At 37.9% G+C, this 26,375-nt stretch overlaps 1 protein-coding gene across 4 annotated transcripts; it reads left to right on the top strand.

Annotated features, from left to right (window-relative positions):
- The first annotated feature begins 7 nt into the window (after positions 1-7).
- SLTM (SAFB like transcription modulator) lies at positions 8-25,695 on the top strand. Of its 4 annotated transcripts, none has more exons than XM_042803748.1 (21): positions 8-297; positions 999-1,086; positions 9,055-9,128; positions 9,428-9,613; positions 10,065-10,112; positions 11,091-11,118; positions 12,478-12,946; positions 13,506-13,555; positions 15,486-15,604; positions 17,261-17,410; positions 17,501-17,610; positions 17,699-17,859; positions 18,225-18,316; positions 18,530-18,693; positions 19,780-19,954; positions 20,559-20,683; positions 21,818-21,988; positions 22,835-23,149; positions 23,600-23,750; positions 24,525-24,679; positions 25,039-25,695. In XM_042803748.1, exons 1-21 carry the CDS (start codon positions 100-102, stop codon positions 25,145-25,147), a joined length of 3,138 nt encoding a protein of 1,045 aa, XP_042659682.1. In that variant the 5' UTR covers positions 8-99; the 3' UTR covers positions 25,148-25,695. The 4 variants fall into 4 exon arrangements, with proteins under 4 accessions (XP_042659682.1, XP_032846143.2, XP_042659683.1 ...); XM_032990252.2 differs by having other exon boundaries at positions 9-297; positions 9,055-9,119; XM_042803749.1 differs by having other exon boundaries at positions 10-297; positions 23,612-23,750.
- The last annotated feature ends 680 nt before the right edge of the window (positions 25,696-26,375 follow it).

Raw genomic sequence — 26,375 nt, 5'->3', positions numbered from 1 at the left:
CCAGGTCGGCCGCGGCCTCCATCCGGGTACTCGGCGGCCCGGCCGGGCGGGAGGGGGGGTTTCATTGTGCGTGCAGCTGCCGCGCTCAGTCGCCCTAAAATGGCCGCCGCCGCCTCGTCTCCCGCCGCCGCGGGGGCTCCCGCGGCACCCGCCGCCCCGGCGGCGGTGGCGGCGTTGCCCCCCACTGAGAGCAAGAAGATCACCGACCTGCGGGTCATCGATCTCAAGTCGGAACTGAAGCGCCGCAACCTGGACATCACCGGGGTGAAGACCGTGCTCATCTCCCGGCTCAAGCAGGTGAGAGGCCGGCACAGGCCGTGGGGGGCCGGCCCGGCCCGACCCGACCCGCCGAGGGGCCCGGCCCGCGGCTGCTGGCCGCCCGGCTCCGGGGGCGGGGCCCTTGCGGCCCCGGCGGCTGCCCCCGGTGCGGGGGGCGGGACCTCTCCCTGTGTCGCCGCCGGTGTCGGTGCCGGGGCGAGGGTCTGCCGTGCCCGGCCAGCCCCGGCGGCCGTGCGCGGCCCCAGCGGGCGGCACGCCCCTCCCGGCGGCCGGGCTGGGCTCGCCGTCCCGGCGGGCGGAGCTCGCCCCGCGGCCTTGCGGCCTGTCCGCCGCCCCGGGTGCTGCAGCTCGGCGGGCGGCTGCTGGGGCGAGCCCCGTTGCTGTAGGATTAGTGTGCTTCCTTTTCTCTGGGTTTTGTGCTGCACTTAATGTCATCGTGAATGTCGTAGGAGCCTTCTAATGTTATGATTCCAAATACAAATGTGCTGGTTCTTGATAAGCTGTACTTCAAAAATGCATTTTTAATAGCTTAAACTCTTACTGTTAGTGTTTCCTCCCTCTCCTCCAGCTTTCACTTAAAATCTTAAGCCAAAGTGTTTTATAAAACCTTTTTGAGATGGAAAAATAAAAATTGTTTGCCTCACTGATTTCTGATGAAGTCAAATGGTTAAGCTTGCCACTGAAATACATTTAAAATTGCATTTTTTTGTCTTCTTTAGGCTATTGAAGAGGAAGGAGGTGATCCAGATAATATTGAAATAACTGTTTCGGCTGACACACCCACCAAGAAACCAACTAAAGGCAAAGGTTAAGATCTGTTGATACACATTACATTCTTAAACAGTTTTTGTTGCATAAATCACCTTAAAGAAGGTGAAAATGTGGCCTGTAGTTTGGATACAGCTGTCATTTTACTGCTTATGATTTCTGTCATATAAGACTTCTCTTGCCTTACTCATCTGTTTTCAGTCACTGTGTATAGGTAGTGTATATAGATGGATATAGATGTATATAGTGGATATAGATGGAAAATGGGTGGGTTGAGACATGTTATGCGGTAGTGGCTGTACTGCCTGCAGATCCTGGAGGTCTGTGCTGTGTGCACTGAGGCTGTGTAGATGATCTGTGAGATTTTTGGAGTGTGCAGTGTTACCAGAGGTCCTGGATGTGGAGTGTTACAGGTGCAAAGCAGGTATAGGGACTGCCATGCGGCCCTAGTACTAGGGATGGATATCTCTGTAGTGACTGGAAGTGTCTATGCAACAGCAAAGGGAGAGCTAAGAAGCCTTTTAACCACGAGAAGGTGCTGGACCTAAGCTAGTGATGAGTGTATGGTAATATGTGGTAGGGGGTCACTGCCTGAAGAGGACTTGTGTGGATTTATTAGCATACTGTTTACTGAAGGCAGGATTTATAAATAAGAATTTACTGAATGGGCTTTGAAGGCTCACTGTGAAACGTCTAATGAAGACATCTTAGTTTTTTCTATTGTGAAAAGTAATTATTTAGATTCTATATTAATCTATTTGGCTGTGACTGTGTTGACTCTGTTTTCTTTTGCATAGGTATTTAAATATTGTTTCATGAGTTTGGGTTCTGGGTGATTTTTGTTTGGGCTTTGGTTTTCTGTTGTTTCAAGAGCATCTGTAATCAAGTAATACAGTGAAAGAAAACGTTCGTTTTATGCATAGCGTTCTTAATTGAACATATATGCTAAGAATGTTCACACGTGATGTTTTTGGAAGTGATCAATCTTATACCACTGTCACTTGCCTTAGGCCGAGTTTTGTGGAAGAAGTGGATATTCATGCCTTTGGTGCTGTGAATGGGGAGTTTAATAATAAAATCTATCTTCTTAGGAAACTTGAATAACTTATCTGTACTTTTGACACACTAGAAGACTGAAAGGAAATTAACTGTTTCACAGTGTTGTTTCATTTTCTTCTGTGACATTCCTTTATTCCTTACTCTGGAAAGGTAACTGATGCTTACAAAAACTACATGGAAGCTAAATAAGGAAATGCTTCCACAATTCTTCATGTAGAGATCTAAATGGCTACTTGTTCTGCTGTGATGAACACTTATCGGCTGTTTTTCATTCTCCTATTCTCCAAATTAATACCGTGATGTGCATAATGTTCTTGAACTAGCTTCTTGTTTGGTTATATTCTTTTGCTACCGCAAAGGCAGTTTGCCTACTAGTGACGCTGCTGCCTGAGGCAGCACTTCAGTAGCTGTTCCCTGCCACCTCTTCTGTGGAATTGAATAGTAAGGCATATATGTGACATGTATGTTCCTGGTAAGCCTCAACATAAAATACAACCTTCATGAAGTTCTTACCTGCTCACTTCGCAAGCTTGAGTTTTTCCTCATTACTTTTTGTATTATGAAAGTCTTACAAGCAAATTTTGTGCTAAAAGTATGAGAGGTTAATGCTGTATTTAATCTTCAAGTGTGAAACAAGAAAAACTCACTAATTAGTGTAGGGAAAATACTTTTTAATCTTACTGGTTTACTTCCAACTGTAAGAAATAATATATTTCTTCTTTTTAAATATTCTATGTATGTGTTAACTGCTGATTCTGATGTTATCCCTCTCTCTGGTGCTCTCCGCTGAAGTGAGTAACTAGTAACCAGAAAGCATCCTTCAAAACTTAGAAATCTAGCACTTTAAAAATCCATTCCCTAGTGTGTCACTACAGAACTTTCAAAGGCATGTAGGACATACATGCCCATCAACTGAACTCAGTAAGATGGATTTTTCATTTAAAATTCACTGTCTTGATCCTCCTTGTGCTTGTACAAGCTCTTCATTATGATTAGTGTTGCCTCCTTACTGGTTTTGCCAGCACATAGCTTTAGGACTTTTGCTAATGCTTGCTTCCCCCCTGCCCCACAGCTTCAGACTAATACTAATGGGTCTTTAATTATTTTACTGTTGTCCAGCAGTAAAATTAACGGTACTACTAGTCCTATAGTATTTTTTCCTCATGCTGCTATTGCTGTACAGAGGAGGGTAGGAATATTAGATATTCATTTACAAATCAAATACAGCCTCAGAAAAGGCCCAGCAGTGGGCCTATGTCAGATGGCTATCGATTTGAGATCCGAATGTCTTTTGTGACCAGTTTTGCTGCAACTCTTAACGTTTCTGTAAAATGTGAGATGTCTAATTCCCTAGTACTGCCTGTTAGAATAACTTGATCTGGAATACTGATGCAGGCTGAATTAGAGCAGGAATAGTGTGTGTGTGTGAGTGATATATTTGTTTTCCCTCTTGTTGCTTTTTTGTGTGTATGTTGACAGAAATGGAGAAGAATAGGAATAAGGCTAAGAGTGGGACTTGCTTTCATAAAACAGGATTTTGTAATGGCCTGATTAAATTGATTTATCAACTGAGTATATACTGCAGTTTTTACTGACAAGCTTTTGATGGTGATACAGAGCCAACTTGCTGTGAGATAGGAAAGAAACATTCTTCTACTCAGCATTTTACAGATAAGGCCTTGACTAAACTGGCTTGAACGTAGACCTTCTCTCTTAAAACAACAGCTTGCCAGTGTCCCATACCACGTTCTGCAGCATAAGATATTGCATGAATAAAGAGTCATATTTAAAATAGGGCGTTTACTGATTTGCCCAAAATTGGGATAACATAGAGGAAGCCATGTGGATCTTCATCGCGAAAATGTAGAATTGGAGGATTTTTGCATCATGACTTAAAGAATGCTCGCAGAAGGATTCAGTAATCCAGCAAGAATCCTTGATCAATTCTGTATGCAAAGTTAATAAAAATCTAACACTTGTTCCAGAAGCTAATTTAATTAAATATTTGGGGTAAAGAACAACTGCAGAACAGCTAATCAGAAGAGCTACACAGGTGAAATCAGTTGGTTTTGCCAATTAAAGTTCGAGAGCTTAAAGATTAAACAAAGTGCTCCATCTTTAATTGCCTCAACTGTGCCTCTCCACCCTGGAATTTAGTAGCTATAGACAAATTTCTCTTTGTAAAAAGGTGACAGTTTTTGGAAAAAGCTGTTATTTTCAAGCCTGAACATTCTGCTGCTTATTCTGGTATCTAGAGGAAGTTACTGCTAGTATGAAATATCTTTCAAATGCTTCTGATGTGAACATTCATTTGAAGTATCCGCAGTTGAAAATATTGTAGCATATTGATACATCATAACTTGGTAATTGAAAGTTACTTTTCTGTCAAGTTTTGGAATTAGTGTTGATGAAGAACAGATTTTAGGCTAATCAGTTTTAACCCCAGAGTGTTAATGTGAGCAAAGATGTTTATTTGCTGCTTTTCAAGCTTCTAAGGCCAGTTAGACGCCTGTTATTTCATGTCGCAAGTACCCCTCTAGTTTCCAACTGAGTTTCTGGTTTGACAATGCTGTTTCTTAGATCAAATGCTGACAACTGACAGTGTGACTGGCTTACGCTACCGCCCAACTAATTTTGACTTCTTTGCTAAAACTACCCTAAGTGTACACTATTGGCCTTCAAAAGGAGGGTGGAGTGTGGGAAGTATGTGCCCTTGCACACAGTGCTGTTGCACAGCTAATTAAGACTCTTAATGTTAGAAGGCATGTCTGTTTTAATTGACTCACAAAGTGGGTTTGTTAATTTGTTACTGTTTCTAGATATCTGACCAGTGGTTTTCAATCACTATATATCCCTGCAAACTTTTATGTATTTCTGTCAAGATTAAACTAACTGTTGAGACTCTACTATTTCTCAGGTGTTTTACTCTATGTTGAGTACATTATAAGGAAATTAATACTTTCTCCTCTTTTGTGGAAAGATACATGTAAATTATTTGTGACAAGAACATTAGTTTTATACTAGACTTTCTTCTTGCATGTTAATGAGTAGACGATGTATAGAAAGTAATCTTTCTATAGAGGGAGAGAGCTAAAATAGCTGAACTCAGTATTGATGATAGAAATTTAAGATATTGTAAGTTGTAATCAACACTTGAAAAATAACATGCAGGCTGAACCTTAGAAACACTTTGCCTAGGTGGTTCCAATATTGGAAAGTTGTTTTCATTGTTTAAGTTATGGTATACTGTGTATTATCGAAGCAAGATACAAACGGTGTACAACAGACTTGTAGGTAAGGCTTCCATGTGGCCTCAGATAGAAAGAAGTAATCTTGCCAAATACCTCCTGAGTAATTTCATTACAGTGGGGGTGAGTGATATGTGTAATGAGCTGCACTAGAAAGTGTTATATTTAATCATATGATTACAAATGATCGCAAATCTTATGAGCAAGTTGGTGATTCTTTAGAGGATATCTGGCTCTGCGAAGCACATCCTTTCTAAAAACTATAAGTGACTAAGCAGTATCATGCAGACACTGTAGAAAATTTAAATATTCTTGTTACCATATGATACCATTTAAGAATACAGAAATATAACAGGATAATTTACTTTTGTTAGTATTGTAGCAAATTATGCTAGTCACATTGCAGCAGACCTCTTAACTAAATAATGTTATAAAGAGATTATTCCATCATAAAGATTTTATTTTGCCTTTCTCCTTTTTGTGTCATGTCCTATGTTTTTGATGAATCCTTAGCCTCAGATACAACGGAACCCTTTTGGGGGTTTCAGCAGGAATACCGAAAGAAATGGAAATGCTAATTCTTCCAGAATTTTATGATGAGTGTGTCACTCTACTTTTGCATGAGATGTGGAAGTCTAGTTTGTTTATGACTTGTCCAAAATACACTGTTCTATAATTCTGTATACACTCAGGTAGCCTGAATCTCTTGTGTAGAGGACCATGAATAGATAGAACAAGTTTATGCTACTGCAAGGCTTGTAAATGAGATGAAAACTAAACCTGCATAACATCACACCAACATTTTAAAGATGTTCTAAATTTTCTTCTTGCTTTGAAGGAGAAGATTCATTCTCTATGTAAATAGTATGTTGCAATTTTATGGTGTGTAGCAATTGCCATTGCCAGAAAAGGGATCGAGCATGGCTTATAAAGGAGTGCCATCATTCCAAAGTAAATTAGTACTTGTGGTGTTTAGGCACCCAGATTTGCGGTGAGTGCTGCTTACGCCACTGACATTTCAATAGCCACTGCATAGGTAAATCTGTACAGAAATTTTATCATGTGATGACAACTTGTGTGGCTTGAAACCTGCTATGCCTGTTGTCTGCAGAAGGTCTGGCTGTTCTGGCTGTGACTGTTACACTTTTTTTCCTTTAAGTGATACTGGTCTCAAGTTAATGGAAACGGTGTTTCTGAAAGGTGTTTGTCTGCAATCTGATTTTAGTTAGGTGAAATTATGAGCCAAGTGTGCCTTTCAGTAGCCCATTGTGGATGAGTACCTATCTGGAAAAGTTTTGAATTTTTGTGGATTCTGACTTTTTTAGCAAGTTACTGTACCAATATCTGAAAACTATCTGTATTAGAACTGTGAAGTGTCACTTTTGAGAAATGTGATTCTAACCAGATCAAAGTAACCCGAAACAGAGAACTGAGAGGGAAAGCAAACTTCTTACCAATCTCTGGCTTGAAGCTGAAAAGTGAAGGTCATCATTCAGGTCTCATTATGCCTCGGAGTACCTCTGGTATTCAGACTAAATGGGACATAATGCAAAGACAGACAGACAGACTAAAGAAGGTCTAATGAAAACATATATTCCTGTCTGGCATAATCTAGCAGCAAACAGAAGATATGGATAGCTTCATCACTGAAAGGAATAACTCTTCTTGATGAGGACATGTCAGTAAAATATAGCGCTCTGGCTGCTATTGCAGAATGTTGGGACTAACTTGAGGTAGCTTTGTCAATTTTTTTTTTCGACTCCCTGTAAAATCTGGGTTCTAGTTCACCTGCCAGATTTCCTCAGGCAAAATGAGTGAATTCAAATAGCTTTCATGATAGTATATGCTAGATAGTTGATAAATATGTCTAGCATCTGCTCTATGTGTTTTCCCGTCTCTGTGTATGCTTAACTGGATATGGGATGCAGGAAAAACTTGGGTCTTTTGGGTTTAACAAACAGAAGAACTGCAATATGAGAGGGGTAAAACAGAAAACAGTTGAATGTGTGTAGAAACCCTTGGTGTTTCTCATTGCTTTTTATGTATACTGAAGACATCTGTGGCTGTAGATTCTATCACAGAATGCCCAAATAGTAAAACAAAATTTTTGTTAGTCTAGATTTCAAGCATTAGCTGTGATGCATATCAAAAACCGTCCTTTCCAGTGTAAGCGCACTCCTCTTCCTAAGGAAAGTAGCTTTCACAAGTACACTTGTGCTGCTGGCTTTTTGCACTAAAGTCTCACATATCTGTTGCATTACAAATATAAACCAGGAATGTTTTGTTTTAAATAAAGTAAAAACAGCGGCAAGATCTCTCTATGCATTTAGATCTGAATGTTTAGATCTGATGTTTTGCAGCTGTAGAAATAACTTGTGCCATGTGTCTTCTCCTGGAGACTAGTGTGTGTCTGACCTCAAAACCACAGTATGCTGTATATAGGAGCACTATCAGAGTGCCACCTTTCAGTGAAACGAATAAAACCAATTAGAACCTAAGTAAAACCAAAATGTTAGACTCTCTTCTTGCCCTGTAGTTGAGCAGTTTCCAGCTTTGGAATGCTAGTTAAGAACATTGTATGAAAGACTGTGGAAATTAATTGCTGAGAAAATTGACTATTCCAGGTAGCAGTAATGTCCATGCTGTATCAAACTTTGGCTTATGTTCTTATTTTCTATTCCTTTTGAAAAATCTATAGACTTGATTATAGAATAAAACTGATCGTGACTGCCATCTCATTTGCCTCTTGAATTGACACTGGGTTTCAGTAGATTCTAAAGCTGCTTTCTGAGAGAACTGCTTTTGTACCTTGAGCTACTGCAAACCATTGCATAGGCTAATCTTTGATAGAATGAATCAGAGACAGAATGCTCTACGAAGAGTATGTTTCTGTGGAGGTGTTTGTATCTAGTGTTCTCTGGTCTTGTTTTTGCAGAAGATTAAGTGCGATGGATTTCAAAGAGAACTGTGTCTAGTAAGAAACTCCACAGAGACATCTTTATTAGAGAAAAACAGGCATGTGCTAGAAGAACAGAATTCTTCAATGGAACATGCCTTTAGTACAGAAAAGAACATGTAGAATACCCAAGTGCTTCACCTGACCCAATTTTTCTGCTGATTGTTCCCTGTAGTGATGAAAAGCACTGAAAAAGGTGTCTTGGAGGGGCTTGCAATTGCCATACTTATGGATACGCAAAAACATAGCTAGATAAAACCCTGAGCAATCTGATCATAGTTGGAACGTGGCACTACTTTTCAGCAGGAGCTTGGGTGGACTAGCTGATTTTTAGAGGTCCTGTCTAACCTAAATTGCTCAGTGATGCTAATTATTGTGTAAAGCAAGGCCTTTCCAAAGTCTTAAATCATAATGTCTAGTTAACTCCAGTAATTGTAGAAACATACAGTTTAATGTTATCCTGGAATCCATTATCATTCAAAGGAGAAGGATTGGTATTAAAATCACAAACTTAGATGTAACTGCTTGTTTATGCAATAGCATTGATTGTTCATGCTCACTCAGCTGACATTTTTTTCCTCCTTACCTTAAAAGTACTCAATTTTGAGAGGGTTATATTGTAGTGAACAGTTCAGATAAATTAGAGCATATAGAGAATAATAATCTAAGGCCCAACACATCCATATTGAAAGAAAGTCTGCTCTACATAGAAGCTCTAGTCATGAGCATATCCTATCATTTCAGGTAAAAAGCAGGAAGCTGATGAATTAACTGGTGATGCTTCAGTTGAAGATGATTCCTTTGTCAAGGTAATAAAAGTATGTAAATTTTTTCCCCAGTTTGTATCTAAGTTTAATGTTTGGCTTTATTTACCAAAAAAAGCTTCTATTTTCTTTGCACTAATTTATGTGGAAATTTGGAGCATTGTTTTTACTGTGTTCGCAGCTGTTGATGTGTAAGGGTGTGAAGGTGTGGGGGTTTTTAAACGTGCTGTGAATTTTTTATGGATGTGATACAGTATTTCCCAGAAACAGTGATTCTAGCAGTGATTTTTTTTTTTTTTAGAGTATAGCTAATACCCTTAGTTATGACAAATATTTGTTGTTCACACCAAAAGGAAAGTGAACTGGAGACTCAAGATGCAAGTGATCAAGATGGAAATGATGAATTAAAGGACTTTAAAGAATCTGTTGACGATGAGAACCTGAATTCTAAAGAACTACCATCTGCAGAAAAGAAACGATATCATGACCTGGAGCCAGCAGAGACAACAGAAGATGCAGAAAAGGATTCTGAAAGTCAGGTACTTTGTATTTTACATGCATTTTTATCAGCAAAATGTAAGATTTTCTTAGTGTGTTTGTATTACTAGGAAGTCAGAACTAGTGTTTCAGTTTGTCTTGATTAGCTTGAAAAGATAATTTGGTACTCTTTTATTTATGTTCTCCTTGACGTGTGTTTGAATAGCCTTGAACAATTGTGTCATTGATGGATAAAAATCTACCACAGTCCATACAGAGTTCCTCAGTGGTTTTCCTTGGTATTAGTAGTGACATACTGTGTCACTACTAATAGTGAGTACTGAACACTGAACTGAAGGATGAAAGTTATGAGAACTGTTCACTGATGTTCACCTTATCAAGTGTGTATCCACTTAACTAAAATGTTTTCCGAGTTAACCAAATCTCTTGACTCTCTGAATGTTTACGTGTCTTACAAATAGTTTGCTGAGCAAGTCCCTTTTACGTTTATAGGAAAATGAAGGTCAAGAAATAGAAGATTACACTTTTCCAGCTGTCCATGTAAGTTCTAAATCAGTTCTGTTAAACTGGTTTCATGTCTACTTAGTTGGAAAAGATCATTAAGACTGGCATTTTGTTCCAGCATGCAGATGATGTAATACAGTAAAGGTAAACAGCATGGGAAGCTTTCATTCATATTTTTTTTAGTAATGCAGATAATTGTGATTTCCAAATAGGATATCATATTTAAACAAAAATTCCAGTCTACAATTTGGGAGTATTCAGTGCATAGATTTAGCAATGAATGTGTTTCAAAATCTTTTAAACACTTTAGAGGTCTGTACCAAATGGTAACATAGTATCTACAGCCTATACCAGAGTTTAGAACTCCTGTTTTAACCTAGACATTTGTATTAGGGAAATGTTTGTGGGAAGGGGGTGGTGTGGGTTGTTCTTTGTTGTTAATACCAACCTGGGTAACATCTTTAAGTTCAGAAAGTCATTCTGAGTTACATGGAATTGATGTCTGAGAAGGGACATCTCATACAGCATGTCTTGCTCAGTAAGGCTAATGATAAATAAGTAAATACCTATTAAAATCATGGCTTCCATTTTTAAGTATTTAGTGGAGGAAGTCTGCCTAGTTTTTGACTTCTGTCCTAAGCTTTTAAAGCTAATGATGGATTGCTTGCATTTTATCGACAGTAGTAATCAGCAGTGTGAGATCCATTCTGAAGGCTTTAGCAAGACATGGGAGAGTTTAGAGATGTCCTGTTGAGTTAAGAGGGGGAAGAAAATAGTTGTGTGTTCCAACCGGTTGCAAACTGCAAGTGTTGCAAACAGATACCAATGAAGTTTCATACAAATTTTCAGTAATTTGATAAGGGAGATGTACAGGCTTGGTTTCTAGATCATCTTTTCTTTGGAAACAGTTTTCAGTTCATTAATTTGCCTTCATGCGACAGAAATTCTGTGGAAAATATGAACTCCAAGGTTTTCAAGTAGGAGACATTTAGTCTTAACTTCCTTTTCTTGCAGGATGGTGAAGATGAAGAGAATGAGAAAGGTATGTTTAAAGTTTAATAGAGTTCAGAGGTCTCTAGTCTGGTAGAGCAGGCAACTTTCTCTTGTAATATTCAATCTTTTTATTGATACTAGTCTTGTCTCCAGTACAAAGTATCAGTTGTCTCCTTATTAAGCTCAGCACCTGGAATCATTGCAGTCAGTGGGTTTACTTCACTCCTAAGAGTTATTTTACTCTTAAGAGTTGATTACAGTACTTATCAGTTACTGTGGTGGATGTATAATATAGTTGTAATACTATGATTCTTAATTTAAAAAAACATAGTATTCAAGGACTCTGATTTTAATATACGGTAAGTCTTGACGCAAAAGCTTTCAACTTGCACTGCAGTAACTGATGTTTGAGTGAAATGATACACCCTTACACGGAAATTGAGCACCCAACAATGTATGGACCATCATATGCTTGGCTTACTGTCCCTTGGAAATACCAGTTGTATATAGGATGGTAAAACAAGTGTTTGGAAACCTGTGGAGTGGCTACCTTTTTTTTTTAAGCTGTGCTCATTAGTGAAACTATAGAATGAATGTAATGCATTCGGGCAAACAGACTTCCTGGACAGAAGTCTTAAGGATTCTACGTATTGTGGACTAGAACGGACATGGAACACCATCACTTTATACAAGATGGAATAAACACATTACTGAAGTTACAGGATAAAACTACAGACTCCATGTTTACGAGGAACCCTATGGCTAAAGTGTCTTATCTGCGCAAATCCAAGAATACGGTTGGAGATGCCTATGTGGGACTGAGACGGAAAATCTTTCTAGTGGATGAAGACTGAGAACCGTTTGTCTACGAACTCTGGATTAAAGCTCACTCCTCTGTGTTCTGCAGCAGCCTTGTACAGCTTATTTGACTGCCAAACAACTGCTTAGAAAGGAAAAGCAAGAGAGGACAGCAGCATGGAAGACTGGCTGAAATTCTCCAAGACTGTAATTCTCTCGGATTTGGGAAGGTTAGAAGTCCTAGAACCAGGAAGATTCAAAGACAGATTAAATCAAACTGTGAGCATCCAAAGCAACTATTTTCTTCTGGAACGCTAAATCCTAAACTGGAAAACGGATACTACTTATGAAGAACGGGTATCTCCAGGATGGAACCATATTCTCCCTTCTAATGTTTGGTATTTGTCTCTAGAAAATGTGTTTTGCCATGAAGAATAAGTGATCCTGGGTAAAGGATTTATATTTGTGTTAATACACATTGTGTTTTTTTCTAACCTTCCATCAGTGCTAATAACTGGCTTTGTATTTTCTAGGTCCTATTCTAGCTTATGCATATGAAATTGTTTAAACTTCTTGTTTTGCCATATTTATTCCTGTTAAATCCTCTTAGATAAAGCAGGTTCTGGTGATGGTACACAAGAAGTATCTAAACCTCTTCCTTCAGAAGAAAGCCTAGCTGAGGCTGATCACACGGCTCACGAAGAGATGGAAGCTAACACCTCTGTGAAAGAAGCTGAGGATGATAACATATCGGTCACAATCCAGGCTGAAGATGCCATCACTCTGGATTTTGATGGTGATGACCTCCTAGAAACAGGTAAAAATGTGAAAATTACAGATTCTGAAGCAAGTAAGCCAAAGGATGGGCAGGATACCATTTCACAGAGCCTGGAGAAGGAAAGCAAGGACTATGAGATGACTGAGAACCATAAAGATGGTAAGAAGGAAGACTGCGTGAAGGGTGATCCCGTCAAGAAGGAAGCCAGAGAAAGTTCAAAGAAAGCAGAATCTGGAGACAAAGAAAAGGATACTTTGAAGAAAGGTCCCTCGTCTACTGGGGCCTCTGGTCAAGCAAAGAGGTTTGTTTTTCTATGTCAGTTCTTTACGATACTGAGTACCAGCATTCAATAAGATCACTCTACATTAAGGGGGTAGCAGCAAGAATCTTATAATTAGTATCCTATGCTCCTGCCTATAGATTTTTTTGACCGCCATAAGTTACTTTTTAAAATTCAAGATCTTCGTATAGACACTATGTCCTACTGATTGCATTGTCGAATTGTCAGCATTTATTTATTTTTTTTTTCAAATTGACGATTTTTTTAAATGTCCTTGTGATGATGGTAATGAACAGCTATCAGTTCTAAGAACACAAAATGAAGTCAAGTCCCCGTCCTGAAATCTGGAGAAGATTGCCATATATCCACTGAATAGAGTTGTCAGAAAATCTAGATCTTCAGGCACCTTGGGGAAAATCAGTGCAAGAATCCATAAGGGAATCATTTGTTCAAATATACAGTCTAGCCCTTTTATTTTTATTTTTTTGAAATGTTAACTTGTCTATTAGTAGTATAAATTGCAACACTTATTAAATGCTGTATTTTCAATTTTCTTCTGATTTTTAATTTGCTTCTCTAGCTCTACTAAGGAATCTAAAGAAAGCAAGACAACATCAAAGGATGATAAAGGTAACTATTACAAAGTTAGGGTAGTATTGTCTTGAACTAAATGCTTTTCTGTTTGAGAAACTGCTTTCCATGTACTAAAATGGCTTATATAATTGAACTCATCCATCTGTAGTAAATTATGCTAGAGGTACAGTAGTCATTAGCTATATGTATGTGCTTATATATATTTATTTGTTTCTCCTTATGCCAGATTCTTCATAAGATTGAAAATACTTACTCTAAAGACTCAATGAAAATATATTCTCCTCTTTCAAAATACTTTGGGGAGCAAATTCCACTTAATGTTTCCCAAGTCTTTGATTTGATGAGAAGGCATAATTTTCAAATAAGCTTGCTATAACTTATATAAAATGCTTTGGGTTGATGTTATATGCAAAACAAGCAAAAAATACTTGCAAGTACTTACATGTAACACCGATGAAATTTTTTGTCTTGTTTTTAATTCTAGCTAATTTTTAAATAGTGACTCTCAAACAAAGTATGACAGCTGAGATGCCAGCTAGCAAAATTGCACTTGTGGCTGATTAATGCATTACAGTTGGACCTACCTGTCTACCATGGAGTTTCTGTCTGTTACCAAAAAACCCTGTATTGTGTTTACAAATTGACAGAGCGGAGCTCAAGAGCACGTTAATGCCACCAGTTATACTGTTGCTTCATAGTTGAACAAATGCATTTGTATAAGCTCATGTGTCTCCTTATTTTGCTACTAGCTCTCTGCCCAAAACATTTGTGACAGAACCTCCTGCATATCACTAATCGATGAATGGAACTTTACCTGATGAATTAATTTCTGAGGAGAAATTTTTGTGACAGACATAATTCAGTCTTTTGTATATGTGTGTCTTTTTCATGTAGCATATATAACTCTAATGGTAACTATCATAAGGCTGTCTTAAAATACGTAGCCAAAGCCAGTATAGTGATTCTTTAATGATATTCTAAGAATATCATGGCTTATCAAGATAATCCTAGTTAGACAATATCTGAGATTTGTTGCCTTGTGATCTTAGTTCATCTTGATGCACTCAAGAAGGAGAACTACCCTTTTCCTCAAGGTGGTTAAACTACATTTTAAAACTCTGCGTACCACCAGATTTTCCATCTGTTTAACTGGAGATCCAGTTCTGGTCTTGCCTGTATGACTGGCTACATTTTACCATACTCAAAAGCAGTAGCAAACAAAATCAAACTGAACTAAATAATATAAGACTAAAAGATGTTGGGAATGTGATCCCATGAATCTCTTGCGTGCTTAGTTCTATGTTGTTGCAAAAATGGCTAATATAAGGGGGATGTGTGTGTTGGTGTTTAAGGCATATAATGTTTTCCCAGCTTTTCCCACATACTAAGGAAAATACTAAAGAAATCATTTTGGTGGGTTGCATCCAGCTCTACATCCAGCAGTATTTTTAAAAAGATACTCTGGATGGAGGGCAGGTACTTGAAGAAACTGTGGAAATTGAGCACAGTGTTCTGGAGGGTAGGATTAACTGTGTCTCCTCTACTTACCTTTCTGCCATCTCTTTGGTAATGGGAGAGGTGTGAAGTTGTACTGATGAAGAACAAATGTTGTATGCAAAAAATTTTTTGGTTGGAAGTTACCGATAAGAACCAGCAATTTGAACCTAAATGTACAGACCCAAACAAGGGGTAAAAGACACCTTTAACAAATAATTGTATGATTTTTTTTTAGCTCTGTCATTTGGGTATGAGTTAGACAAACTGTTGGTCTCAATACGTGGGTAAATGAATGAAACCTTATGGCATATATTTTTTTTATATAGAAGTCTTTTCAAGAAAGGTAACCGGATAAACAGTTACTTAAAGGTAACGGGCTAAGTTTCTCTTTTCAGCAACAGTATAGTTCAATATTCATGATACCTTTTGTCTCCTTAATTTTTTGGCTGTTTTGTAAAACTTGTTTCAGGAAGTGCAAGCAGTGTTAGTGGTAGCAGTGGAAGTTCAACTAGAAACCTGTGGGTTAGCGGACTGTCTTCCAACACAAAAGCTGCTGACTTGAAAAATCTCTTTGGCAAATATGGAAAGGTATTTCATGGGTTGTGATACCATGTGTATTGTGTGTGTGTCTTCCCCTTCCTCTTCAGTTACAGGAATTGAGTGATACTTGATTTAAATAAAAGTCCGAGATGAAACTTCTAATCAGAGCACTCTTTAAAAAAAAACAAAACAAACAAAAAAAACCCCAAACAAACAAAAAAACCCCTAAAAATAAAAACAATACTTTCAGCATCTAAAGTAAGAGTGCGTGCTTACAGGAAGAACCATATGTTAATTTTAAAATGAATTTTTCTTCCTGTTAAGTTATGATAGTTATAAAAAAAAGTCACAGATACAACTGGTCAGGACTGGCAAAAAAACCCTTTAAATTAAATAATGGTGGGTGTGTTCTTTTGAAGCAACTGTATTTATCCATGAATGTAAGATAATGTACTAAACAGTAAAATTGTAATGTAAAGAGTCTTTTATAGAACCTACTGCTTTGGGAGACTGTTTTTAAAATGTGTTCTGAGGGCTTATGAATGGGAAAAATAGGTAAAAATATGTGACAGTTTGTCTGTTCTTTTAGGGGCTCTTTTCATGACAATTTATTCACAGGCTGCCTCAACTAAGTTTTTTTCCTTTATTTTGGTTTAATTTAACATAAAAATTCCATAGAACGGTGCAGAATCCATATAATCTAAGCAGTCGTCTGAAAACAATTTTTGTTTCAGTTCTCATTCTCTCAAAGGAATTGCTGATAACTATGAACTCATAGTGTTTGTATAAGCCTGTGCAGTTGTGACATTATTGTATCTTGGGAACTAGTCAGAACCTTAGCACTATGAGTATCTAGGATGTGTACTGATTATTGGATATCTGATTTTTCTAATTTAGTAGGTGATTTTATTTAATGCCTTCACAAACGTTGAAACCTGATGGTCTATTTTGTTAAAGCTTCCAATTATTTGACTGCTTTTGCTGTAAAGATGCTTTGTTACCTGTATTTACTTAGCTTCCCAGTTTTAAATCAATTGGGAAATACCTCATTTCTAAATGACTGTACCATTATAGGTTCCCAGAAAGGTAAAATTGTTGCATTAGAGCATGACTGCATCAAGAAGACTGGCTCCAGTAGTTACAGAAATTCTAGCAGGAAACAGCAACATACAGCTTAATGCTTTCTCAAGAAGCAGGTGTCAAAGAGCTGGTTGCTAAAATTGCTTAACTGACACATTTGCTAGATGCCTTTGAAGAATTGGCTCCCTTATTAAGTTACTACATAATACTGCTTAGACCTTCCTGCCGTTAATTGGCAGCTGCTGACTGTTTTGTGGGGGCTCATCTGCCAAAGATTAACTGTCAAATCAGATCAGTGGTGTTTCTGTGAATGCATTTTGACAGTAACTGTCAAAAGAAGCATTTAGATAAGGTACATGAGGGTTGTGACTGGTCAAAACAGGATGTAAGCATTAATACGTCTTGATGTGAAAGTTGGGATAAAGTTCTCAAAGCTGCAACTTCCCATGGAATTCTATGCTTCTGAAAACTTGGAGTGTCAGTCTTTCTAGTGGAGTGGGTTTTTTGTTGCTGTTGGGGAGGTCTTGTTTTGGTTTTTATATACTAGGGTAAAAATACTGGAGTACCATTGCTTCCTTACTAGAAATGTCTCTCTCAAAACCTAAATTGTACCTGTTTATGTAGGTACTTGGTGCAAAGGTGGTCACAAATGCACGAAGCCCAGGGGCAAAATGTTACGGCATAGTAACAATGTCTTCTAGTACAGAAGTGGCTAGATGTATTGCACACCTCCATCGAACAGAGCTGCATGGACAACAAATTTCTGTTGAGAAAGTAGGTTTAATAAGATGAAAACTTTTCCAAAACCAGACCATCTTATGCAAGAATCTGTATTAACGTATTTGCTTTTGGAAAAAAATATAGGTGAAGGGTGATCCCTCCAAAAAGGAGTTGAAAAAGGAAAGTGATGAGAAGTCTGGTTCGGGTAGAAGCATGGGAGATAAGAAGACTGCATCAAGTGATAAAGCCAGCAAGTAAGCTATTTCATTTGTCTTCTGAAGTTGTGAAAATCCTTCAAGTTGGATTTTCCTCATTGCATTTGTGTGTTTCTTTCTTAACAAGAACTCCATCAACCAAAAAAGAAGAAAAGAAATCTGAGAAATCTGAAAAAAAAGAAAGTAAAGAAGCCAAGAAAACAGAAGGTAAAGATGAGAAGAGTGATAATGGAGCAAGTGGCCCTAATCAAGAATCCACTAAAAAAACTGAAGAAAAGAAAAGAATAAGTATGCAATGTAGCCATGTTTTCCTCCTGTTAAATTTGTGTGTCTGACTTGTTTGGGGGGCATATTCTTGCTCTTACCGGAAACCAGACAATTAAGCACCTGTTCTTTTCTTTAGATTCCAGTAACATGTATTACTTTAGAGCTGATGTAAAAGATTCCATATTTTATGTTACTTCTTAATTACAGACATATGCTGGTATGCTTCTCCTACCAGTAACAGTTCAATTTAGAGATTTGGAAATTTCACTAGGGAAAATCTGTAATAGGCAAGTAGAGCGGGGCTGGGGGTGGGGGTGTGTGTTAAATATTTTTTTTCTTTTTCCTTTTTTTTATTTGTTTTTTTTTTCTTCTCCCCCCTTCACTAGGTGGTAAAAGCCCAGGTCAAGTTGTAGTTTTAGACCAAACAAAAGGAGACCAAGGCCACACTAGGACAGTTAGAAGGGGAAGGTTTGATAAAGTAAGTATCTATAGATTTGATGCAATCCTCATCTGATTTGATACTACCTTACAGTTGATAGTGTATTGACTCTTCAGTGAAAATATCACAAACCGTTAAGCTTAGATAGAAACTTTGTATGCTTTGGAATAGCTAGGTACTTGAACATAGCATCCAGAAATCTCCCTAAATGAATGAGACTTCTGAAATAACCATTGTAATCTCTATCTATAGCCACAGATATTGAGGAACAAAGAGCGTATTATTCAAGATAAAGTGAAATTCAGGGAATACAGGGGTAGAAAGGATATCTTGCCTTTTGAAAAGATGAAGGAACAGAGATTGCGAGAACACATGGTTCGGTTGGAAAGAATACGACGAGCTGTTGAACTCCGAAGGTAGTAATTCAACTTTTTGCTAAAGGCTATTTTATGCATTAATTGATCAGCTACTATATTTAGAAATCCAATCAGAATGCATTTTGCCAAGACTTTTACTCAGATGTTAAAGTTTGGGACTCTAACAGTATCTTTATATGAATTAATGAACTCCAAAATTTTTGTGTAATCTTTTTATAGCCATATATGTACACATGTAACTTAGTGCTTGCTATGGGGGGGGGGGGGGGGGGGGGGGGGGGAGTTGGGGGTGGTGTACCTCTTAAGTGTTAATTGCATGCCAGTTTTCAGAAAGATTGGTTGATTAGGAGATGTGGCCAAAAATAGTGTTTGGGGGTTGTTTGTTATGTTTTTAAACAGAGAACTGTTGTATATCTAAATGACAAATCAAGCATAACACAATCTTGTCCCTTTAAATAAAAGGATTAAATGGCTACACTGTTCTATTCTGCTCTTTTCATATCACCAAAGTTTTGCAAAGGATAGTTAAAGACTTGCGGTGTTAGCTGGATTTCCCTAAACAAGGGAATTCCCAGCAAGCATAAAACTTACAGAAGAAAATTCCTTTCCTGCTTCTTACAAGCTGTACTATGAGATAGGAAGGAGAAAGCAAAATGAAGCTGTTGACAAGTGTACCTAACCTGTGCAAGTCAGAGTGGTTATGTTACTCTGTCTTATTAGTTGGGGATAAAATAAGTAAATTTTTGTTAGCTTGAAGATGATGAGAGCTAAAACATTAATTTATATTTAAGACCTAAATCATATTCTTTGCTAAGCTGTTGTTATTGTCTGGCAGATGACAACATAGAAATATGGATATAGATTAAAATACATCAGGAATGATGATTCTTTGTATAACATTTCCTAGTATCTTTTGTCTGCTTAAGTGGTTCTGTAGAAAGTGCTAAAACCAGTTTGGCTACTCAGGACTAGGATTAGACTTCCAATACCAGCACTTCCATCAAGACCTTACTCCCCAATAGGTGTGGGTTTGTGGTTTTTTTTAATGTCTATACCTATGGTGATGTTAATATGGGATGAGAAAATTTTTCAGATGAGTTTCTGCTACCTTTTTTTTTTCTGTAGGCGAAGAGAAATTGCTGAGAGAGAACGTCGTGAGAGAGAACGAATACGAATAATGCATGAGCGAGAAGAATGCTTGCAGAGAGAAAGGGAACGATTAGAAATTGAAAGACAAAAACTAGAGAGGGAAAGGATGGAACGGGAGCGTTTGGAAAGAGAGCGTGTTCGTATTGAACAGGTGTGCATATTTATAATTTGGACTGTAGTACAATATTGTTTTGGAGTATAACTCAGTTTGCACTTGTGAATTTTTCTCTTCGCTCTTTCACCCAGCCTATAAAAGAACCAACCAAACATTACATAATCCACAGTGTACAACAGTAGTCTTTATCATGTTTGCTAGATTTCTGATTTGATGGCAAATTCTTGATACTGGCTTATGTGGTGGCTATATGTGTCTGTCTCTCTAAAACTGAAGTACAGCAGACCATATTGCCCATACTAGTCTTCCATAATTTTACTAGATTTTTCCTAGAGAATATAATTGGAAATGTAATGAGATGTATTTCTGGGCAGCAAATGCAGTAGCAATACAAGAAATTACCCGGAGATACATCTATCTTAACAGCCAAGAGCTTTTCCAGATCTGTTGTCCACTTTTTTAGAGAAGAATGCTCCTGTGGTCTAATCTTAGATGCTATCCAAGGATGAATTATATCTGACACTTGATAGTTTTCTACTAAAGGCTATTGATTCCATATACTTGCTAACTGTTGTATAGGTATCTCTAACAAAGAGCAATTTTGTTTGTTGGGTTTATTCACCCTTCCCTTCCATGGTAGGAACGTCGAAAAGAAGCAGAGCGTATTGCTCGTGAAAGGGAGGAACTTCGTCGGCAGCAGCAGCAACTTCGTTATGAACAGGAAAAGAGGAATTCTTTGAAACGTCCACGTGATGTAGATCACAGGTAATCCTCAAACCATTGTTTTATGGCACTGATTAAAAAGTAACAGCTACCAGCCTTGTCAGATTTGAAAATGCATTTGTACTGGAAACAGGTCTTCACAGAAGTGGATTTCTGCTATTTGTTTTTGACAACAGTTTATGCCAAGCATGAAACATACCTTATCTGTAGGAGAAACTCATGAAATAGGAGAAGCATCCTGTGAATTAATTATTATTGTACAAAAAGAGCATAACATGATTCAGTGCATTTGCTGGGAAAAGCTGTTGTTCTGCCTTATGGTTGAAATTTGTTAGCTTCTACTTTAAGAATTCATATTTCTGGTTAAATGGATGGTCAAGAAGTTAGTGTGGTGGCTTTTAATTTTTACTGAAGCTGATGACATCTATCATTTGCTGTTGGAGCCACATGAATTGAACTGGCTTTGACATTTATTTGATTATAAGAATGGGACTGAGACCTTAGCCATAAAATTGACCTATCAGTAGTACAATGGAAAGTAAATGTAAGTTGTCATGGTAGATACAGTAGTAGAGCAGTAATATTTCTTCACCAGAGGAATAAAGACAGCTTCATTTTTCAAGGTTGCGGATTATACACCTCAGTAGCTCACATTGTTATTGTAAACACTCCGTACCTTAATGTTCCTAGTAAGCAAACCTGTAATGTTTCCTACACTGCCTCCTGAGAAAGCTGTTCTGATTTGTGGGGGCTTTGTGGCGCTTTTATTGGTTTGGTTTGGTTTGGTTTGGTTTTTTTTCTAGACGGCAACTTTTTTTTTTTTTTTCCTAAAAGGCTATTTTCAAGGCAAAACTTTGCTGCAGTGGTATTTTTGTTGGAGTGTTTCATTTTGTTTTTTAAACTGCCCAACATGGTATACTATTGCTTAGATTTTTATTACATATTTTATTGATATTTGTCTTTAATCTTCACTTGAAACAGAGGGATGTTTGTGGTGGTTTTTTTCTTAAATGATTTTGCTCACTAGCATTTAAATTGTCTACCTTTGATAGTGGCTTTCCAAAAGTTAAATGAGTGTCTTTGTTACCAGTCAGTTGTCTGTTTTAATTTTCTGCATATTAGGCCTTGATTTAGATACATGTAACTGATGTGAGGATTCTTCTGTTTTGCTTAAAGGAGAGATGATCCTTACTGGAATGAGAATAAGAAGATGGCTCTTGATACAGATGCACGTTTTAGTCATGGTTCAGATTACAGTCGCCAGCAGAACAGGTTTAATGATTTTGATCACAGAGAACGGGGACGATATCCAGAAGGTTCTTCTGTTCCATCATCATCTTTTGATAGGTAAGTTTAGATAAGTCTCTGCTGTTCAAAATTTAAAATGATGCTAAAGGCTTTATAAAGTTCTGATGCATTAGAATTGCAGTAGTGTCCTGAAATTTTTTGTCTTCAGGACTGCCTCTTTATATCATGGAATCTAGCCTGCTTTTCTCTGAGGACTTTAAATTAGATCCCTGGTAGTCTTTTTCTGAGTGAAGTTTTGACAGATTTTTTGCTATTACTCCTCTTTTACATCACGACTAGACACCCAGCTAGTCCTAAGTGGGTTCCCATAGATTAGATCTGTCTTACTTGGTAATGTACCTCCTTAGGAAAGAAGGCTTAAAGCAACTGTTGAGAGATAGGAGCATGACTTGCACAAGTCACTTTCTTCAGGATCCATGCAACTGTGCAGTAATGCTGGCTCCAGATCCAACTTCATGTTTCCATTAAACATCTCCAATAACCAGCTGTTAAGACCACATAATTGTAACTTCCAGGCTTCTGCTTTTATGATGCAATGAACTAGAATTATGTTTTCTAGCTGACTCAAAATCTAGCATACCATCTGCTTCATACTAGTTGAAAAGGAGACCCTACAACTGCTTAAATTGTACTGACCAAAATGTGAACAGATAAATGCATAAAGAACCTGGCTGTAAGAACTCAAATTCAAAATGACAACCGTAGAAGTAAATACAATTTGGGGTGGGAAGGATCTTTGAGATATATACCACATATATAGTAATAAATATGTAATTTAAAAATGAATAATATTTTTGTATACTCACTCAGGCATGTGCTTACATGTGCAGAGAAATGGGAAAATGGGAGACAAGCAAATGACTTTTTCCTACTTTAACAACTTAGGCGAGAACGTTTTGTAAATCAAGGTGAAGCAAAAAAGACTCGCCCAACAGCACGAAGAGAAGAGCCAGGGTTTGAGAGATATCCTAAGAACTTCAGTGAGTCTAGGAGAAATGAGCCACCACAACCAAGAAGTGAACTTCGAGATACAGACAGACGAGAAGTGCGAGGAGACAGAGATGAAAGAAGAACAGTGATAATTCATGACAGACCTGAAATACCACATGGTCGACATCCGAGAGAGACTGGTTCAAATCCACCTAGGCAAACAAATTGGAAGAGTGAGGGGAGCATAAGCACAGACAAACGGGATGGCAGGTAAATTTGCTGTCTAACCAACAGACTAGCGAAGGTACTGGTTCTTGTAGAGTTTATTCATCATAGCAGTTCCTCAAAAATTGATGCGTATGGAGAGAACAGATCCCCTCATAAGGAACAGCAAAGTCACTTTCCAAAAGCATTAGATAAAAACTGTATGTAGCTTGTCACATATGTTATACCACATCTGTAAACTTGATGCTGACCCCCATCAGTCTACTCTTATTGCATGTTGCTACACACAATTAAGGAGGCTTTTCTGCATGAATGCAGATGTAAACAAATAACATGTAAGCTTTATTTAGAGAGCCACATAGATGTAGAATAATGTGTCTAACCTGCTGACTGCAAGTTGCTAGGAACCTGAAAAACAAAAGGAATCTTTGAAGTCTACATGTGCTATGATTTGGTACCAGTTCTATTATACTGAAACCAAAATTTTGATAAAAGCAATTTTTACAGAGGCGAGAGGCCAGATCGATCGGGAAGAGAAGTGTCTGGACACGTGAGAGGTGCACCTCCCGGTAGCCGTAGCAGTGCTTCTGGGTATGGAAGCAGGGAAGCAGAACGAGGTGTGATGGGAGAAAGAGGTGGAGGACAAGTGAGTCATCTTCTTGTGTTTTTGTGCATGCGTGAGACTGGAAAAAGCAAAATCATGCTGGAAAGAGTGACTGTATAGCATTGTATAACTCAATAGCAAGTGTTCTGGCTATTTTCGAGTTAGTTTGCTTTATTTTAAAGGTTCTTTTTTGTTGGATGTTTTAGTAAGTCAAGAAACTGCAGGAAACATACCCACTTCTTACGTCTTTCAGGTAGATCGGAACAATACCTGAATGAGTTCCTGATTAGGCTTTTAAGAATTTGTTGTCAGCCTGTTTTCGGGGTGTTAGCCTTGCGCTGCCTGCCACTTCCAGTGCAGTTTGTCGTTGTAATCTGTAATGTTCTACTGAGAGAAAAACTTTCTGTATGACTTGTCTTTTAAAGTCTGCAGACTTAAATTGATTCCATGCTATTCGATCCTGAAGCATTTGAAAAAACACAGTGTTTCTTTTTCTGTAGCTATATGGAACATACTTGTCGGTGATTATACTGAGATCAGGGCAGAATTGGGAGTAAAGTACGAGTTCATGGAACTTCACTCCCTGTATACACACAAAATCATCACTGCAAATTACTTTTTGTTATCTAGAGTTATTTTTAACAAGACTCTCATAAGTAAGCATGTGTTAGCTGCCTATGGACTGAAATTTTAAGATGTGTGACTTTATATGTAAAATACACAAAAGCTGTAAGCTTATCTTTCTTGAGAAGCTTGTTTCCTGTTGATAACAAAATACGCATTTTGTTCTGAAAATGACATTCACTTTCTTACTAGCACTATAACGAGGACAGACATGTTGTTGAACGCCATAGTCGTGAAACTGGACCAAGAAAAGAATGGCATGGGCCTAGTTCTCAAGGAAGTGGCTATCATGACACAAGGAGAATGGGAGATGGCCGTGGAGGTGGCATGATGTCTCCACATACCAGGTACAAAAACTATTCCTTCCTTTCAATCACCTACTGAGCTCTCAAAGCTTTGATTATGCTTAGGAGGTGTAACAGTCTCAGTGCAAGCAGCATTGCTTTCTGGGGGTGGGTTGCTGCTGCCCAACATCCAAACCCATCTTTCCATGCCAGCACATGGCTCCACAATTGTCATGTTAGTGGCAGTATTGTTCAGCTGCACAGAAGTGAGTGACTCCTTGCAAAGTGTCTTCTCTTGCATGGTTTTGTCTTTTGAGACTTAGTTTCACAGTTGAGTGATATGAGATATAACTGTACTTACCTGTACACCGAACTTAGATACTTACCATATCTTAACACTTTTTCAAAACCTTTGTTTCCAGTAACTCTTCACCAATTAATAGAGTTGTACAGATCACAGGCAATTCCATGCAGAGGGGAAGTGGCTCAGGATTTAAGCCATTTAAAGGTGGACCTCCACGAAGATTCTAAGATCTACAGCTGCTTGGTTTCAAGATAACTTATTGAAATCTCTTGTAAACTTTCTCTGATTAAAAACAGGAAATCTTGTCTGGAAGTCCTGATTAAATTTTTTTAATTTAACATGATTACTTTCCTCTCAATTTTGGAGGCATTTTAATAGTTACGTTGTAATTTTGAATAGTTTTTGTGTATCTTTGATAAGCATTTTCCCTGAGGCACTAGAGCTGTGTAAAAACAAATTGGAACCAAAATATTTGTTAATCCTGTATAAAAGAATAGTTTGCAGCTGTGTGCTAGTAGTTTGATTTTACCAACATTAGCTCTGTGGTGTCATGCTTTAAAGTTAGCTACTTATCACAACACACACAACTCTAACCTCCATTTTGAAGGTTGTCCAGGCTATTATCTCTGCTTTCTAACTTGTAGAGAAATAAGATTGTTCTTTCATTACTGGGTATTATGTAACCTATTTTTGCAGAAGGTACTGTTACATTGAGTGCATTTATGTGTATTCTTGCAAATGTATTCTTTTGAAATAAACCTTCATATTCTGTATAGCTTCTAGTAAGTCTTTGACACAGTGTTTGGGGAAGGAAGCCAGAATTAAACAGACACGTTGGTATAGCAAATCAAAATATGGGTGTCATTAGCTTCCAACTAAAACTTCTTTAATTGTCTCCTCTATTACTGAATTGAACATCTAGAAGCACATTTAATAGCAAAAGAAAGAGCAGTAGCAAAAAATACAGGAACACTCAGGGGAGATCCAAAGAAATAATTTTATACTTTGCTCTTCATGTTTAGCAAAGCTTTGGCAGAACTTTGGTACAGCTGTTTTTTAAACCAGATTGCCACAAGTGAACTTGGCTTATAGTGGTTGGGGAATCTTGAATATGCAGTCTTGTTCAGGTACACCTACAACTGTTCATTGATGTGGTCTCAAGCAAAAGGGATACATCTTTTCAAGCCTTTTTTTTTTTTTTTAACATTGAATGGCCTATGTTAAATCTTTCTTGACCAGGCCTAATCACAAATGCTAGGTAGTCAGTGCAAGACTCATCTCTCACCCAGTCAGCATAAGTATATAGTTAAAATGCTGCTGTTCAGCAATTAAAAAAAAAAAAAAAAACCACAAAAACCGAAAAGCAGCAAATCTGATCTGCTCTACAGCTTTACCAAATTGAGTAGCTACAGAACTGAAGAGGACCCTGCTAACAGAAGAGCTTGAAGTAGTATT

Source organism: Tyto alba, unplaced genomic scaffold, assembly GCF_018691265.1.
Source record: "Tyto alba isolate M040663 unplaced genomic scaffold, T.alba_DEE_v4.0 Super-Scaffold_41, whole genome shotgun sequence".
In the NCBI taxonomy this organism is placed as follows: Eukaryota; Metazoa; Chordata; class Aves; order Strigiformes; family Tytonidae; genus Tyto; species Tyto alba.
Note: the sequence above shows the minus strand (reverse complement) of the source record. Positions and strands in the feature narration are given on the sequence as shown.